Below are 15,923 nucleotides of genomic sequence, written 5' to 3' on the forward strand. Positions count from 1 at the left end.
GGGATCATTATATATTCAGTACATGTAATATTATTGGCAAATATATATCAATATTAAAAATCCTGTATTGGTTGGGCTCCATATACAGCAATAACTTTATCATTTGTCTAAAATATACTGAGTACAAAAGTAGAACTAGGCCCATTATATTTAAAATAATGACATTTTTGAACACAGAGATTAAGATTTGTGACTTTATTGTGAAAAGGAAACACAGGAAATGTTAACAATGCCGGTGAGGCTGGCCAACACATACTTGTGAGTCACTAAGCCTCATCTTTAAAGACTGTGTAAAGCAGTGGCGGCTGCTGGTGTTTTAAACAGGGGATGCTCACTTTACATCTTCATCATAAAACTTGTCATATTGAAGCGAGGCCGTTACAAATAAAAGGAGTGTTTAATTGAGGTTGTTGTATGCTTCATCTATGCCATAGAACCACATCAACACACACACAAAAAAAGATTTTCAAAACTAGCCACTAGCCTGCCCAGGTAGGCCAGCACAGGACAAAGGGCCTTAAAGCAACACTTAACACCTCACCCACCCAGGTAACAGAGCCCTATAGTAAAAGGTGAAATAATCACCCTATGAAAAGGTGATTATTTCCAATATACTGAATGCAAATTGAATTTGCTTTGGGGGGATTATAACAGTCTTGGATATGTCATTGATGAGTAACAAGATTGATTTCCAGGGGGTTTTAGTTTTTTGTCCATGTGACTCTCAGAACCAAACTGGCACAAGTACCACATTGGACAAAAGTGTCCAACGTGTTTGATGGCATATTTGAGATTTTTTTCATTTTGTTTTTGCATGCATCTTCTAATCCACTTCTCCTCTATTGATCCAAACCATTGATTTAATTAATGCAAATTGAATTTGGTTTGGAGGGATTACAACAGTCTTGGATATGTCATTGATGAGTAACAAGATTGATTTCTAGGTTGTTGTTTTGGTTTTTTTTTGTGAACCTGATCGTCTGTGAGTGCTTTGGGACAGGGGCAGGGCTCGCAGCAGCACCCGTTGCTCGTTGAGGACAGAGTGATACGTGCTTTCATGTCAGAGTCTCCAAAACATCAGAAAACTCTCCAATAACACCAGAAACACTCGCTAGATTTGTCGATAGTCGCCTTTGAGAAAAAAAGTTGCTAAGAAGAGTTGGAAAGTCGCCAGATTTAGCGAAAAAGTCAAGCTACATTGGCAAAACTACACTCAGAAGAGTCAGCCTATCCAAAGCTGTCTATCAAGGGCTTTAAGCCCTATAAAGCATTTCATCCAATCATCATACAGAAGCAGAGCGTCCGACCTCGCCCACTGCTCCATTGACCGCCAGAGACGCTCAGCGTCCAGGGGCGGGACGAGTTTGTCGCATTATCCAATGAGCGTCTTATCCTGGCTTTCCCGCCCTAGCCCAAAACAGCTGTTGGGAGAAGCTTCATTGAACGCTGTTGACGCTCAAGCCCAATTTCCACCGGGTCCGTCAGCGGCGCATTACAGCTGCACCGCGGTCACCGGAGCTGATAGGTAACACTATAATCAATGAGAGTGTTTCCACCGGGAACGTCTCAGCAGCGGCTCTCGACGCCGCAGCGCTATCAATAGGTAGCATTTCTAGTTTTGACGGAGCCGTTTCCCAATCGCGACAAGCTCAACAGAGCAGATTGCACCAGACAGGAAGTCCGACACTGAATCGGCATAATAAAACTTTCGTTTTTCAAAATAAAACAACCCGTGCAGCCTCCCGATCGTATTTCAGCAACAAACATGAATAAAACAGACAGATAAAGTCCATCACGTCGGAAAATAACAGCGTCGGCCAAGCTGGTTACAGGATGACATAGTTGTAAAATTGAACAGATTTGATGTAAATTATAATTTTAGTGTGAATTTAATATGACAGTTGTGACAATTTATTCGATGAAATTTTAGGGGAAGGCGAGTTTCCCTTGTTGTCTCAGAGCAATCGCCCCTGGTGTAAACTGAATTCAGACATTTTCTTCTAAACACATTAAATAGGTCGTAAATGTATTTCTAAAAAAGGTGTAAAAAGCATTTCAACCATTTAGATTTGAATTGTGGAGCTAGACTTCATAAACTGTGTTTCAAGATTTCTGTGTTCAGGATTTAGTGGGCGGGTCTGAAAATCGCTGCCGTGTGATTGGCATAAACCCGCCCTTGCTGCTGTAGAGGTATAAATACATTCAGCGCACACTACTACTACTACAGTCTACAGTTAGCCAGTTAGCTGAGTTAGCCGCCAAGCTAGCCACTGAGTTAGCCACCAAGCTAGCCGCCGGGCTAGCAGCTAAGCTAGGCAGAAAGCTCTCAGACCTATTGTCCATGTTTCAGGTAGAGGTGGTGACTTTGATTGACAGGTGACACGTGGTAGGGGGCGGGGTTTCAGCGGACTCGGCCGGCACACCCACAGCGTTTGGTAGCAGAGAAAGAGGCTGATTTTTACACAACTTTGAAGCCTAATTTCATATATTTGGTGATTTTTTTAATCATTCAAATTTGGCAGGGTGGTTAACAACACACTTTTCTGTGGTATGTCAAACTCAGAACACATATTTATTCTTCCTTTACACAGGCTTTAAAAGTCCTGTTTGACACACATGTTCACTATCTGCTCACTGACAGAGTAGTAGTCATGTAAGCTCTCTGCAGGAAAGATAACTAAAGCAAGGAAGGAAAAGTTCTTACCAAGAATCAGATTCAGCATTGTCATCTTTTCTGGTGGGAGCAGTGACGGCTGTCTGATTGTCCTGTGAGTGGGATAAAAGAGCAGGCGTACTCTCAGTATACAGTATCAGACAGAATATTTATCCAAGGACAGCAATATCTCCACAGAGGAAATGGAGTGTCAAACCAACCGTGGCCTCTGTGAAGCGAGCTCCCTTCCTGTGACGGAGAAGTGGAGGGATCTGGATATCCTCCTGTCTGCTGGAGCTTCTACTGTCACACCTGAGAGAACAAGAGCTCATAGTTTAGGTCTGAATGAGAGAGAGAGAGAGAGAGAGAGAGAGAGAGAGAGAGAGAGAGAGAGAGAGAGAGCAGACACAGGAAACAGTGCTAAAAGCTGCAATGAAATGTATTTTTTTGCTTAAATAATATAAATGTAGAATGTATTAAGAGAGGGGAACAAAACACCCAATAGATCAAATTCCCTCTTAGTGTTTCCTGTTGAGCTGCCTGTGGTGGAAGTATAGTAACAAAAAACCACTAACGTTGAAACATAGAAGATGAAGATTTGACTCATTATTCTTCGGGTTTTTCTTTCTTTCAGGCTTCAACTTCCTCTTCTTTCTTTATCTTCCTTCTTGTTCCTTGTTTTTCTTTCTTTCTTTCCTCATCTTCCTTCTTGTTCTTTCTTTCTTTATCTTCCTTTTTCTTTCTTTCTTTATTCTTCTGGTTCTGTCTTTCTTTCAGCCTTCATCTTCCTCTTGTTCTGTCTTCCTCCTTTTTCTTTTTTATTTCTTTCCTCATCTTCCTTCTTGTTCTTTTCTTTCTCTTCCTCCTTTTTCTTCTCTCTCTCTCTTTTCTTTCTGACTAAAAGTAGCTACTCTGAAAAAATGTGCTGAGAGAATTCATCATGTCACACTGTTAGTAAACAGATGATGATGATAGAATATGATCTTCATTCCGTATTATATAATATGATCAGATGCACCAACTTCTACCCTCTGCATCCCATCCAGCACATGCATGCATCATTTTCTGAAACTCACTTACGTGTGAATACATAATACATAAATCCTGGTTGTAACAATGAAAACTACTAGAGTATAAACAGAGACAGAACATGTAAATACAAATGAATGGTTATTGCTGAAAAATGCCACCCATATATAGTATATAGTATATATATATATATATATAAAATATTAAATATTATAGTTTAATTCCAGTTTTGAACTTTAACAGAATTATGCTCTTATTTACCCTTATATACTGTTCAGGTCAAATTTAACAGATGATGACTTTTCCTAAAGTGGCCCAAAAGGCACAAAAATGAAAATATTTTAAAATGTTATACTTTTGTATAGATGTTACAAATGTTTGTCCATTGAGGCTGTTCTGGGTTAAATGATCTCTGTATCTATTGCCATGTGTTTATGTTAAATGAATAGTTAATAGTTTTAATAAGATAGTAGTTTTTATGATGTAGCAGTGAAGACTGATGGCTCTAATGGTTCTACAATAAACCCCACACTTCCATAAAGTTCTGCTCATTTTACCTTTACATTAAATACATTTACATCATTATTGCTATGTTATATTTTCATGTCTTAGGTCAAATAGGACATGATATTGTGATAGGAGCTAAAAATACACTCTCTCTGCTCTCTGAAACATGAATCAAGGTTTAATCACATTTATTGATCAGTCAGATAAACTATTGATGCTTTCTAAACACATCTGTGCTTCAAAATGTGGTATAAACACTTTATGAGGAGATTCTTCAGGGATTCAAGACTGAATATGAACAGTATGTAAGGATAAATAAATTCAACCATATTGGTGTTTGTATCCTCATCACCTTTCTTCATGCCACAGTCACACTCTATCCTCATAAGGCCTGCCTTTATTTCCATCACCAGCCTACACAAGATCACTTTGTTCAGTACATTTAAGGAAATATGTGAGCAAACTGAGAGAGGCCGGGTCAGAGCAGTCCCATCCATTGCCATAACACTGCTTTCCCCCTGGGTGCAGTGTGTTTCTCAGTGTACCAGTGAACTGACTAAGAATAGAAAGCCTACCTCACAGCCTCTGTGTTTTCCCTGGCAGAGTCTGAGCTCTGAAGCTCAGCCTCACTGAGATCACTGCCATCCGGAGGAACATCACCATCCCACAATCCTCCACTCCTCTGCTCTGGCAATAAACACTGTTCCTGCAGTTCAGATGCTTTGTCAGTCTCCTGGGTAAGTTTAGTGATCACCTAAAAACAAGAAGAAACAAAATATGTACTTTTACTTTTATATTTTGAGGTGTAACAAACATTTATGCCTTTCTAAAGAAGGGCTCTTTAACTATTTGGATGCTTCAAATGACCTGTTAGATGTTGGATCATCTAACAGCAGCTGAAACCTAGCAGAGCAGGGGGTCGCAGTTATTCCTGTAAACTAAAGCAGACAATCTGACAATCACCGCCTTTATAAAAGGTCAGGTGTACAGAGGTGTAAACTTCTCTCTCAAGCTTTTCTTTAATTCTTCACACAGATATCCCTTTCAATTTACATCTGCACAACTGAGTACAACAAGATGAATGTGTTTGAGGAGAGACTGTTCAAAAGTGAGAAGAATTATTTGACTTTATACCCTATAAACCTTATTACCTTCAGACATAGTCAGACAACACATCCTATTACGCACATCATTTGAAGTACACTGAGATCTTTCCTCTTCTGTTAGTTATCAAGATTAGAATCTACTGTTGTAATTAGCAACATGCTGCTAATTAGCACAAAATAGAAAGGGCAGCTGAAGTTGATGGATATGTCATTAGTACAGCAGGTATTTGATCATAAAATGGAGTATTGCACAAATTGAAATTTTGACCTGATGTTAAAAGTCAAGGGACATTAACGTGTGTAGGAAATTTCATTAAATCTATCCAATAATTGTGGCTAAAAACTATGTCTGACAATTGTCAACCTTATGGTGGAGCTACAGTAAAAGTCAGGAGATGATTTATCACCTGGGAATTTCTACTTCGCTCAGAAAGTTAGCATGGCCACCAAGACAAAATTTTTGCCTTAGATAGGGAATCAATCACAGAACGGGGAGGCGGGCTCAAGACAATGACGACCGTAGAGCGACTCTGTTTACATTCAGCATGGCGGCCACGGAGGTGCAGCAACCGTTCAAAGCAGCAGTAGATTGTGTGCTAAATACATTGGAAGGCAAGTTCACTTTGAAAATAGAACAAAAACTTGAGTTACATGATTTTTCCTTCATAAACATGAAGCGTTCACGCTGCTCCCTACACACTCTGAATATGTAATCGTGTATCGTTGATATGATTGGCTGTAATTTTGTCCAGTAGCGTACAGAAGCATTTGATAGACATTCGTTGATCCCACCTCAAATACGAGGAAATGAACGGCTCCTCGCCAGACCCTACCTCAATCTCATATGAGATTGTGACGTAGTCTGGTGTTAGCCAGGCTAGCAGAATGATGCATTTGACTTAAAAATGTAAAAAAATGTTCTTCCAGGGGAGCCGGACCCTGGACTGAAGTCCAAACACCATAGTCTCAAAATTCTGTGGGAATCACTGGAGTATATATCTGCGTATTTCTCATGTCCACAAAATCCATATAGTATGCAGCTGGATCACACTACATATTCAATTTGACGCCATACTTAAGAGTAAAAGTTTGTTTGTGACTGTGATGAATGAAGGAGTGAGGGAGAGTCTGCTGATTTTTTTGTGTTTTGATTCAGTTTACTTTTGTTATGTTTCCCATGGTTCATTTTTGCCTATGTTTCATTAGTATTTTTAATCAATGAATATCACCTTTTTTAAAACATACTCCTTCCTGCCGATCCGCCAACACAATCTAGCAGTAATTGAGATATTTTAGTCTGGACCACAGTGGTGGATTAACCTCTGGAACAATGCAGTGCAGATAAAAACTGCTCTGATACATTATTAACTACTCAGCTACACTGCCACTATCAAAACTGGGTCATAATTATTATTGTTTAGAATCTCTAAATATAATCTTACTGCAACAAACTACTCATAAAAGAATACTGTGTTCAGTTCATATGCTTAAGTTAATTTTTTAACCATTATCTATCACAATGTGACATCTTTAATGATCTTTAATGATTAGAGTATGTTATTTGAAAATGATGTGATTCTATTCTAGTTGAACATCCACACCCTTTTCAGGGAATATTTCATAATAACAGATAACTTTAGTATGAGCCAGTCTCATTGACAAGCTTTCACAGAGCATCAGTGGAACACAATGGTGTGACCAGTTGATGAATGTCAGCAGGTCAGCTGCCTGTTAGGTGTGGAAGTGTGAAATGTCACAGTGCTTCATGTTCCTGTTCAGACAGATGGATCATTATACATTCACACACACACACACACACACACACACACACACACACACACACACACACACACACACACACACACACACACACACACACACACACACACACACACACACACACACACACACACACACACACACACACAAACTCTGAAGGCAGTGTATTCCAAGATGCCACATATACACTGACAGAAAAAATAAAAAACTATCCTCAAAAGTAACTGAATTCTGTAGATTTAGCCTCATCATTCTAGCTCCTTTGCTCCTTTACCTTTGATATCTATTACATATGTGACTCTGTTTCCACTGGCTACCAGGATAGGAAACAGTTACAATCTGGGAAACAGATTACAAATCTTTTTTATGATTCAGCGGAAGATATTTTGACCCAAATGTATGCTAGTACGTAAGAGGCCTGTTTGCATCTATTGTGTGTTGAGTATCTTAGCATGCTAACGTGTTCTAATTAGCACTAAACACAGACTGTACCGATTAAGATTAGTCGACCAACAGAAAGTTAATCACCCAACTATTTTTGAGCTGTTTTGAGTCATCTTTTAATAAAAGGGAAAATAAAGTTTCCAGCTTGTTAAATCTAAATATTTTGTGGTGTCTTTAGTCCTCTATGACAGTAAATTGAACATATATATATATATATATATATATATATATATTCAGTTTTCTGACATTTTATAGACCAAACAACTAATCGATTAACCAAGAAAATATCAACAGATTAATCAATGATGAAAATGTTACATTAGTTGCAGCCCTAGTCAATATATTTACCTCTTCCTGTTCTTGTAATAAATCTCCTCCATTCCTGATGTCATCCTCCAGCAGGTTAAGAGGCTGGTCTTCTGGAAGAGTATCTGAAGCTGGTGCTGGCTGGAGAGCAGATACACTCAAAACAGAGGGCCAGCTCTGCATCTCATTATCAGGTGGCTCTGTAAACATGGGCTCCTCTTTGTCAGGGTAGAACAGATCCATGGGCTCCATAAAATCACCGACCAGATCCTCTGTGGGAGAACTTGGGTCAAAGTCTGTATCAAACAAATCCATGTCTCTGGACACATTAATTTGTTCAAAACACAAAGCCCCCATCTTACCACTGGGCTGAATGTTCTCTGGATCTGTGTTCTGCTGTGTAGTGGCTGGAATGGTTTCTTCCAGTTTATCTTGGTGCTCATCAGGTTGATAAGTTGAATCTATGTCCTGCTCAGTATTCACAGGATGTGTTTCAGCATCTGTAGAAGATTGACCAATCAAGTCTTTGTCAGTATCACCTGTCTGAGGAGGTTCCTCTTTGTCTTCACTTATTTCCATGTCATCTATTGTCTCTAACCCAGATATGTGTGCGTTTAAAGAATTCCTGATGTCATGTTCATCTGTATCATCCAAATGCCTGTCTGTAATTTGCTCCAAAGTTGTTGCTTTTTCTGCAATCTCAGCAAGCTTGCTGGCATCTCCTTCATTGGAATCACAGGCCAGTTCATCAGGATATTCAGCCCTGTTGACATCTGTGTCAGTTCCTTTACTTCCATGTGCCTCTGTTTGGGGTACATCTTCATCCCCAGCATGATCTTGTCCTTCTGGGCCAGATGTTTCCTCTTCATCCTGTTCTTTTGATTCACTGGAAATTGAGATGAGAGGAATATTTATGCCCATGCATGGGTAGGAATTTGGTATTGATTCTCCATCTTGATTGGTTGAATGTGAGTCACCAGTCTCTGTGGGTATCTTTTCTTGGGGATCTGGGTAGCCTGTTAGAACTTCACTTGCTTCACTTTGTATTTCTTTGACCCCCTCATCCTTTTCCTTTACAATCTCTGACTCATCTTTTGACTTGTCTTTTTCTTCTTCTAAAGAATAATCAGTTTTCTGACATTCAGTTTCCACCTCAACCTCTTCAGGATTATTTCTCTCACTCAGACTATCAGTTTGACCGTTAAATAGTCCTTTACAGTCCTGTGCATTCCCAGTGATGTCCAACGCTTCCTTTAAACCTTCAGGTTCTTTGTGAATACTTGCTTCAACACTGTTCTGCACAAGTTTTTCAATATGGCCAGGAGGTGGTAGTTCAGTGTTGGATCTGGGCTGGGATTGGTTAGTTTGATCAGTTTCAAGGAGATCTCCAACAGTAGAATTGGCCAGTTCTTCTGCATCACGGAGTCCAAAAGAAGGTTCTTGCTCTGTGGGTACTTCGTCTTTTTGAGGCAGAATTGCATCCATCTGCTTAGAGTCTACTTCTTTTGTATCCTCAGCTGACAAGTCCTGCTCATGATTCTCAAGGTTTTCCTCTGTCTCTTTGACTTCTTGATTGTCCTCCTGATATTTCTCAGTATTTCCTTGGTTCCTCTCCTGGGTGCTCTCCAATGAGCTCAATGAGCAAATCCCTTCATCGATGTATGACTCAGTAATCGACTGGTCATCGGAGACTCTATCCCCTATGGCAGGGACAAATCCTTCATCAAGATTGGTGACCTCCACGGGGGTGGCACGGTACACATCCCAGGCTGTTCCGCTGTCACACAATGAACTGTCACTTCGACTCTCGCATAACTTCTCTGGCATTACGCCGAACTCACTCTCCACCCAGGAGTCTGGTGAGCTGATAGCTGAGTCACCCATTACTGACTCTGTGTTCACTAACTCTGGTACTGAAGAGCCAGTGGGTGAGTGAGTGTACGACAGCTGTGGGGAGTTTGAGATTGAGTTGGGTAAGACTTCACTGTCAGGTTCATTGGGGTCTTCTACCACACTACTGGAGTTGTCATCCATGTGGGGGGAATCCATTAAGAATTCTTCGGTAGACCACGAGCGAGATGCAGCCGGTCTGAAGCGGGGTGACAAGATCCCTCTGTCCTCTGACACAGAAGAAATTAAGATTTTGGGTGGGGGTTGGGAAGAGTCCTTCTCGAACATGAAGGACCTCTCTTTCACTCGGCCTCGGGAGGCTCCATTCCTCGTGTGGTGGAAGTCAGGATCACGGTAGTTTAGTCCACCCATGGAAACGCTTCGTTCAATCAGCTTGCAGGGCTTCTCCGGCTGAGAGGGAAACAAAGAAGAAGAATGCAGACATCTATCAGGGCTCACCTTAAGAAGTGTGTATTCAGTCAAAATCTGATGTAAGACTCATAAAATCATGCAGTGTATGTAGGGACTTGTACCTCCTCTATTCCAGGGAAGTGTTCCAGGAACTGTGCCACATACGTCATGATGGATTGCTCATCTGGTGTATTGATCATCACGTCTGGGCAGATACAGAATAATTACCACAGTGACATTTTACATAAAGGCTACCATGTCAATCACACCTCCTCCTCCTCCTAACAGTCATAAGCCCCCTTTCAGAGTTGCACTTAATTATGCAAATGTCATGGCAAAATGGTAATTTTACAAGTAGAACTCATGTCTGAATAAAACCATGAGCCACTTTTCTGTAAAACTCATGAGGGCAATCTTACAAGGCTGGCCTTGTTAACATTTCCGTAGCGGCTCCAACATGGCACAAGTCCAAGCTGAATTCTGTCACATTAACCCAAAAGCTACAGCAGCACAAGGCCAAAGACACACAGAGAGATTTGTAGATTGTTGAGCAGCTGTCTTGTGTCAAGGGATAAGCCTGGATAAATGGGTTTTGCTTTTTTAACCTCATAATTCAGGGAAATAGGGGAAAAATCATCTGGAAACTGCATCAATCATCGGACAGTTTCCTTGCATTTTTATCCAGCCCAACTGCTAACAGTATGAATATCCAGCAATATATTTTATATCCATGTGAGCAAACAGGAATTAAATGAGAGTCACAACCTAATGACTGGTCCAATCCTAGTCCAATATTTAACTAACACATGTGATGTGGAAACATGAAGCTTCCATTGTACATACACTTAAGAATGGACTCGACAGTGAAGCAGTCAAACTTCTGAAATTAATAGATTTGCATATTAATAGGTTATAGAATTTTTAATGAGTGAGAAGAATATGCGATTTTAAGGATTTTACAGTGATAATTATACTTTTTTGTGGGAAAACATATCACACATTATTAAAAAACACACCTTTCACTTTTGGTTTTCACCCTCATGCTTGGACTCACACATGATGGGAACATTATTTTATGACAGCATTTTATTTGAGCAGGGTAAATACTGTTCTAACTTGATTGTTATATTCAGATTACAATGATGTGTAAGATATATTCTTGTTACCCTCAGGCTCCAAGAGGCGTGCAATGCCCAAGCTAAAGTGGGCTATTCTGAAGGCATCCTCCAGGTTCTCCCTGGCGCTCCTCAGCAGGGCCTTCCTCATGTCAACAAGGCTGCTGTCAATGGACTTGATGACAGCCAGGAAGGCAAGACCACTTGTCCAACTCTTCCCAAAGTCCTGCACTGCCACACTGTACCTAAGACAATGCATAAACAGTGTCAATGTTATTTTTCAAGACTTGTAAGATTTAATGTAGCAATCTTTATTGAACATGGCAGAGCACACTCACTTGCGTGTTCGCTTCTGCACCCACTGCAGCAGCTTCTTGATGGCCCTGCTGTGCTCTCGCATGGCCGCTGACGCTGACTGTCTCTCGTTTGACGGCGTGCTGCTGTAGGACGTGTCAGAGTCAGAGCTGGTGGGGATGGATGACAAGCTGGAGGAGGAGGGGAACTGGCTCCTGATGTTTCCAGTCAGCTCCTTAATCTGGCAGGAGACACATAGTTAGATTATATTACCCACACTGGCCTGGAGTTGACTGTTCAACAGCTCAATTCTTGAATAAAAGCTGGTACTACACCAGAGGGCCAGTCGCTAATAAAGGCCAGGCTAGTTGTAATCCTTACCTGTAATCCTTAAACCAAAAACTGCTTAGTGTGTATCACTCATTCTGTTCATGCTCAGTGCATAAGGTTGTATTTAGAATCTATTATATCCCAGGTATAAAATAAGATCATACCAGCTTAAAATTCCATGTTAGGACAATACAAAAGTGAAAAGCCCAGCTAGTAACAGGATTTATTATATAATGGTTATCATGGTAACCATGACACACCATGTACACATTTCACCCGCTGTCCTCCACAGCTGTAATCAAAACCCTCAAACACTCAGAGGATATGTCCAGTCTTGAATCTGTGGTTGGACCTTACAGATGGGATTAAAGGGGCAGTCTAACTATTTTATTAAAAGATAAGTTAAGTCATCATGGGGAGTATTACTCAGGCTGTGAGAACAGATGTGAAATGTTCTCTGTGGCTTCTGTGGGAGCTTTTCTAAAGTCTGAGAAAATAACCCTGATGATGTAATCAAGATTCAGAGTCACATTTATAAAATTAAACCTGTGTTATAACCTGGAGGTGTCACTGTATGAGGGTCCAATGAAAAGAGACTGCTGGTTTTTATTATGTGAAATGTAGGAGCCAGTGTTCTGGGAGTTTGACCTTTACCAGGGATGAAAAAAATCAGGACATCTCAGCCTATGCAGCACATATTTTGACCATTAAATAAATGCTTAATTGCATAACCCTTTATTTAAAAGCTGATCCACCTTTCTTTTTTAAGGAGGGTCAATTACTTATTAGTGATAGATGAACCACTGTGTAATAATAGACTGACTTTATTAGCTTTAGTGAGGTAATTTCACTGGTGGATTATGTTTTTGGATTAGGGTTGCTATGTGTAGCCAATTAATTGATTACTGTATAAACATGAAAATAATTGGTAACTATTTTAATAACTGAATAACCATGTAAGTCAGTTTTCAAGCAAATAATAAACCAATAAATGCTGGTTCCTAACTGTCATTTCTCTGTTTGATGTGATTGTAAAATATTGTTTTAGGAAATAGTGATGGACATATTTCAGTTTTCTGATATTTTATAGACCAAACAATTAATGGAAAAAATAATCAGTGGATAAATCAATAATGAAAACAATTGTTGGCTACAGCCCTACTTTGAACAGGAATATACGTAATATCAATAATGATAAGAAAACTTTACACACAGACTGCTGTAAAATTAAAGGAAAAACCAACAAGTGTGTTAGAAGGTTTTGCTCCACCATGTGGCACCATAACAGCTTCAATGTACCTTGTCATTGATTCTACAGTCTGTGAACTCTACTGGAGGGATGAACACCATTCTCCTAAAAGATATTCCCTCATTTGGTGTTGATGGTGGTAGAGAGCACTGTCTAACATGTTGGTCCAAAATATCTAATAGGTGTTTAATCAGACTGAGATCTGTTGACTGTGAAGGCCGCAGCATATGATTCACATCATCTTCATACTCCTCAAACCATTCAGTGAGCCCACATGTCCCCTGGATGGAGACCATTCCCATCAGGATAGAAATGTTTCATCATGGGATAAGTGGACCCAAACCTCGCCAGCAAAACCACAAGACCCCCTCAATGTAGGGGTCAAGCATTCACCCCCTCAATGTAGGGGTCAAGCATTCACACCTGTACTGGTTTTCCTTTAATATGTGTGTGTGTGTGTATATATATATATATATATATATATATATATATATATATATATATATATCACATCTCCATCTCCAGCATCAGCAGGGGAACTGGAATCATAGAGGCTCAGTGAATCCTGTTCATCATTAGCATTTATTCCAGCTCAGACCTGCCAGTTCAGACAGCTTCACACAGAATGAGAGGACAGTCTGAGTGAACTGTAGAGATAATTGTTTCCTCATGGTGTCCGTCGAAAGCACTGAACCGCAGTGTGGATTACATAAACTACCAGATGGACTTCATTGAATGGAAAGTGCACAGGCTGTGAAGCAGACACTTTATTGGTACACTTGACCTCATTTGAGCGAGAAGAGAGGCGGAGGAAAAAGGAGGGTGGATGGAAACTCATGGTACAGATAAGAGTGGATGAAAAGGTTTTAAATAAGAGTATGGATTTTTTTTTGTGTAATTACCTGGAAGAAGAGGATGATGTTCCAGATGAGTCCCAGGATGATGGAGGAATTTCCATCAGCAACATCAGCAGCATCTATACTGACCAGCTTTACCTGAAGACCACACGCACACATTCTGTATATGTAAAACACTTCAGCCATATAACATACACACACTATCTTCATGCTTGATTACTTACGTTTCTCTCCTCAAGGAAAGACAGGACCTTGGCGATGTTGTTGAGTCTGAAAATACGATGGGAGGACTTCTTGAAGCCATGAAGCTGGAAGATGATTCAGAGTGAGACAAAATTTGATCAAACAGTTTAAAACCTGCCTGTACAACCACAATTCTTACTACAAGTACTGCTAATGTGATTATTATACACAACACTGTATACTGTGTAAAAACAGAGTCTGACCAGCTTGCATCCAGACAGCTCCTCCAGCAGGGCCATGAGGATGCGTCCATCCTGGATGTCCCGGAAAAGATCATGGACCTCGATGGGTGGGTCACACTGAGAATGGAGGGAAAGAAAGAGGAAAGACAGTATTAGACATTACTGTAAACACCTTTTTCACCCTGTTTGTTTTAATAGTTTGCTTTAAAAGTTCAGGTCCCACAGTTCTGTTGGAAACCATGTGAGTAATGACCACTAGGGGCAGCAAACAGCTACGGTCAGACACATGAAGAAAAGCAGCAGCATGTGTTAATCTGTTTAAAGTGTAGTCAAACAAAGGATTCATGTTGTTTTAATATAGATTATTAAAGGCACAGTCACATCACAAAGTAGCACAGCAAACTTCATCCACAAAATAGACTGTGCCTGCAGCTATTCATGAAGCTGGCCCAGCTAATGCTCACAAGCTAGTCATGTTACACTAGTAACACTAAACATGTTAGCACTAGTCAGTCACACTAACACTCCCTGCTTCTTTCTAGTTTCTCTGTACTGAGGCATTTTCTCCCCCTCAGTATTTTGTTCTTAGTGTTGTACATCATTTCATCCCAGTAGATATCCTGAAGCTTATTAGCTAGCTTTTTATTCAAAAGATATATTTGTACCATTGATTAATATATCAATATATATATATATATATATATATATATATATATATATATATATATATATATTAATATCTCATAACTACCTGCAAACCTTTCAAGTATAACAATTTATATTGTGACAGATGAAGTCAAGTATAAGTAGATTGTGCAACACAGCTAACACACTACAATGGCTTTCTTTTGATTTGAAAATGTTATTTTGTATGTGTGAAAAACAAAATGGTCATAGTGAAAACAATAGCCTTACACATAACAGTAAGCATAACACAATGCAAGATTGTCAACCACATCAAAAAAGGAGTGAGAAGAAGTAAACACTTATTAAATCCCATACCTTCTCCATAAATCAATGAGTGCTAGAATAACAGCTTCCTCCATATATGGATCTCAACAATAATTACTTCCTGTACTTATACAAATTATTTAATTACTAATTAATACCATTATAAAATATACACATTTCTATTTTTAGGTTCTTTCTTTGTACCATCAAAGGTTAGTAAATGAAAAGAAAGAAAGGCAGAAAATGTCTTATAACATAATACTGAACTCATGATCCAATATGCACCAACTTAAGTCTTTATAATATTCAATAGCCTACAGTACATACATGCATAATAAGGTATAAGAAGGTATAAGAAATGTGGTTAATGCTGGGGTTAAATATCATGAGCATCAATACATTTAAATCCAGAATAAGAGAACAATTCACACTTGTCCTTCTAATGACACAAAATAAGCAATGTGAAGGTTTTGGGTTTGGTTAGCCTCCAACTACTCACTCATTCATCATTCATTTTAATGAATTCATTACAAAATAATTGATAGATTTATGAATATAATCATTACCAGCAGTGCTT

At 39.5% G+C, this 15,923-nt stretch overlaps 1 protein-coding gene across 2 annotated transcripts in view; it reads right to left on the reverse strand.

Moving 5' to 3' along the window:
- Nucleotides 1–15,923, reverse strand: part of clmna (calmin a) — a 59,206-nt gene that overhangs the window by 2,223 nt on the left and 41,060 nt on the right. Inside the window, exons 3-13 of one of the 2 annotated variants that reach the window (XM_053335928.1) lie at nt 14,417–14,512; nt 14,195–14,278; nt 14,016–14,108; nt 11,579–11,775; nt 11,292–11,485; nt 10,248–10,330; nt 8,187–10,125; nt 7,867–8,096; nt 4,765–4,943; nt 2,875–2,965; nt 2,705–2,766 (exon numbers count right to left, since the gene is read on the reverse strand). In XM_053335928.1, coding sequence (XP_053191903.1) covers nt 2,705–2,766; nt 2,875–2,965; nt 4,765–4,943; nt 7,867–8,096; nt 8,187–10,125; nt 10,248–10,330; nt 11,292–11,485; nt 11,579–11,775; nt 14,016–14,108; nt 14,195–14,278; nt 14,417–14,512 — 3,248 coding nt within the window. Of the gene's footprint in view, nt 1–2,704; nt 2,767–2,874; nt 2,966–4,764; nt 4,944–7,866; nt 10,126–10,247; nt 10,331–11,291; nt 11,486–11,578; nt 11,776–14,015; nt 14,109–14,194; nt 14,279–14,416; nt 14,513–15,923 lie in introns of both variants that reach the window. The other variant, XM_053335927.1, reaches the window with a different exon arrangement.

Source organism: Scomber japonicus, chromosome 16 (assembly GCF_027409825.1).
Source record: "Scomber japonicus isolate fScoJap1 chromosome 16, fScoJap1.pri, whole genome shotgun sequence".
Taxonomy (NCBI): Eukaryota; Metazoa; Chordata; class Actinopteri; order Scombriformes; family Scombridae; genus Scomber; species Scomber japonicus.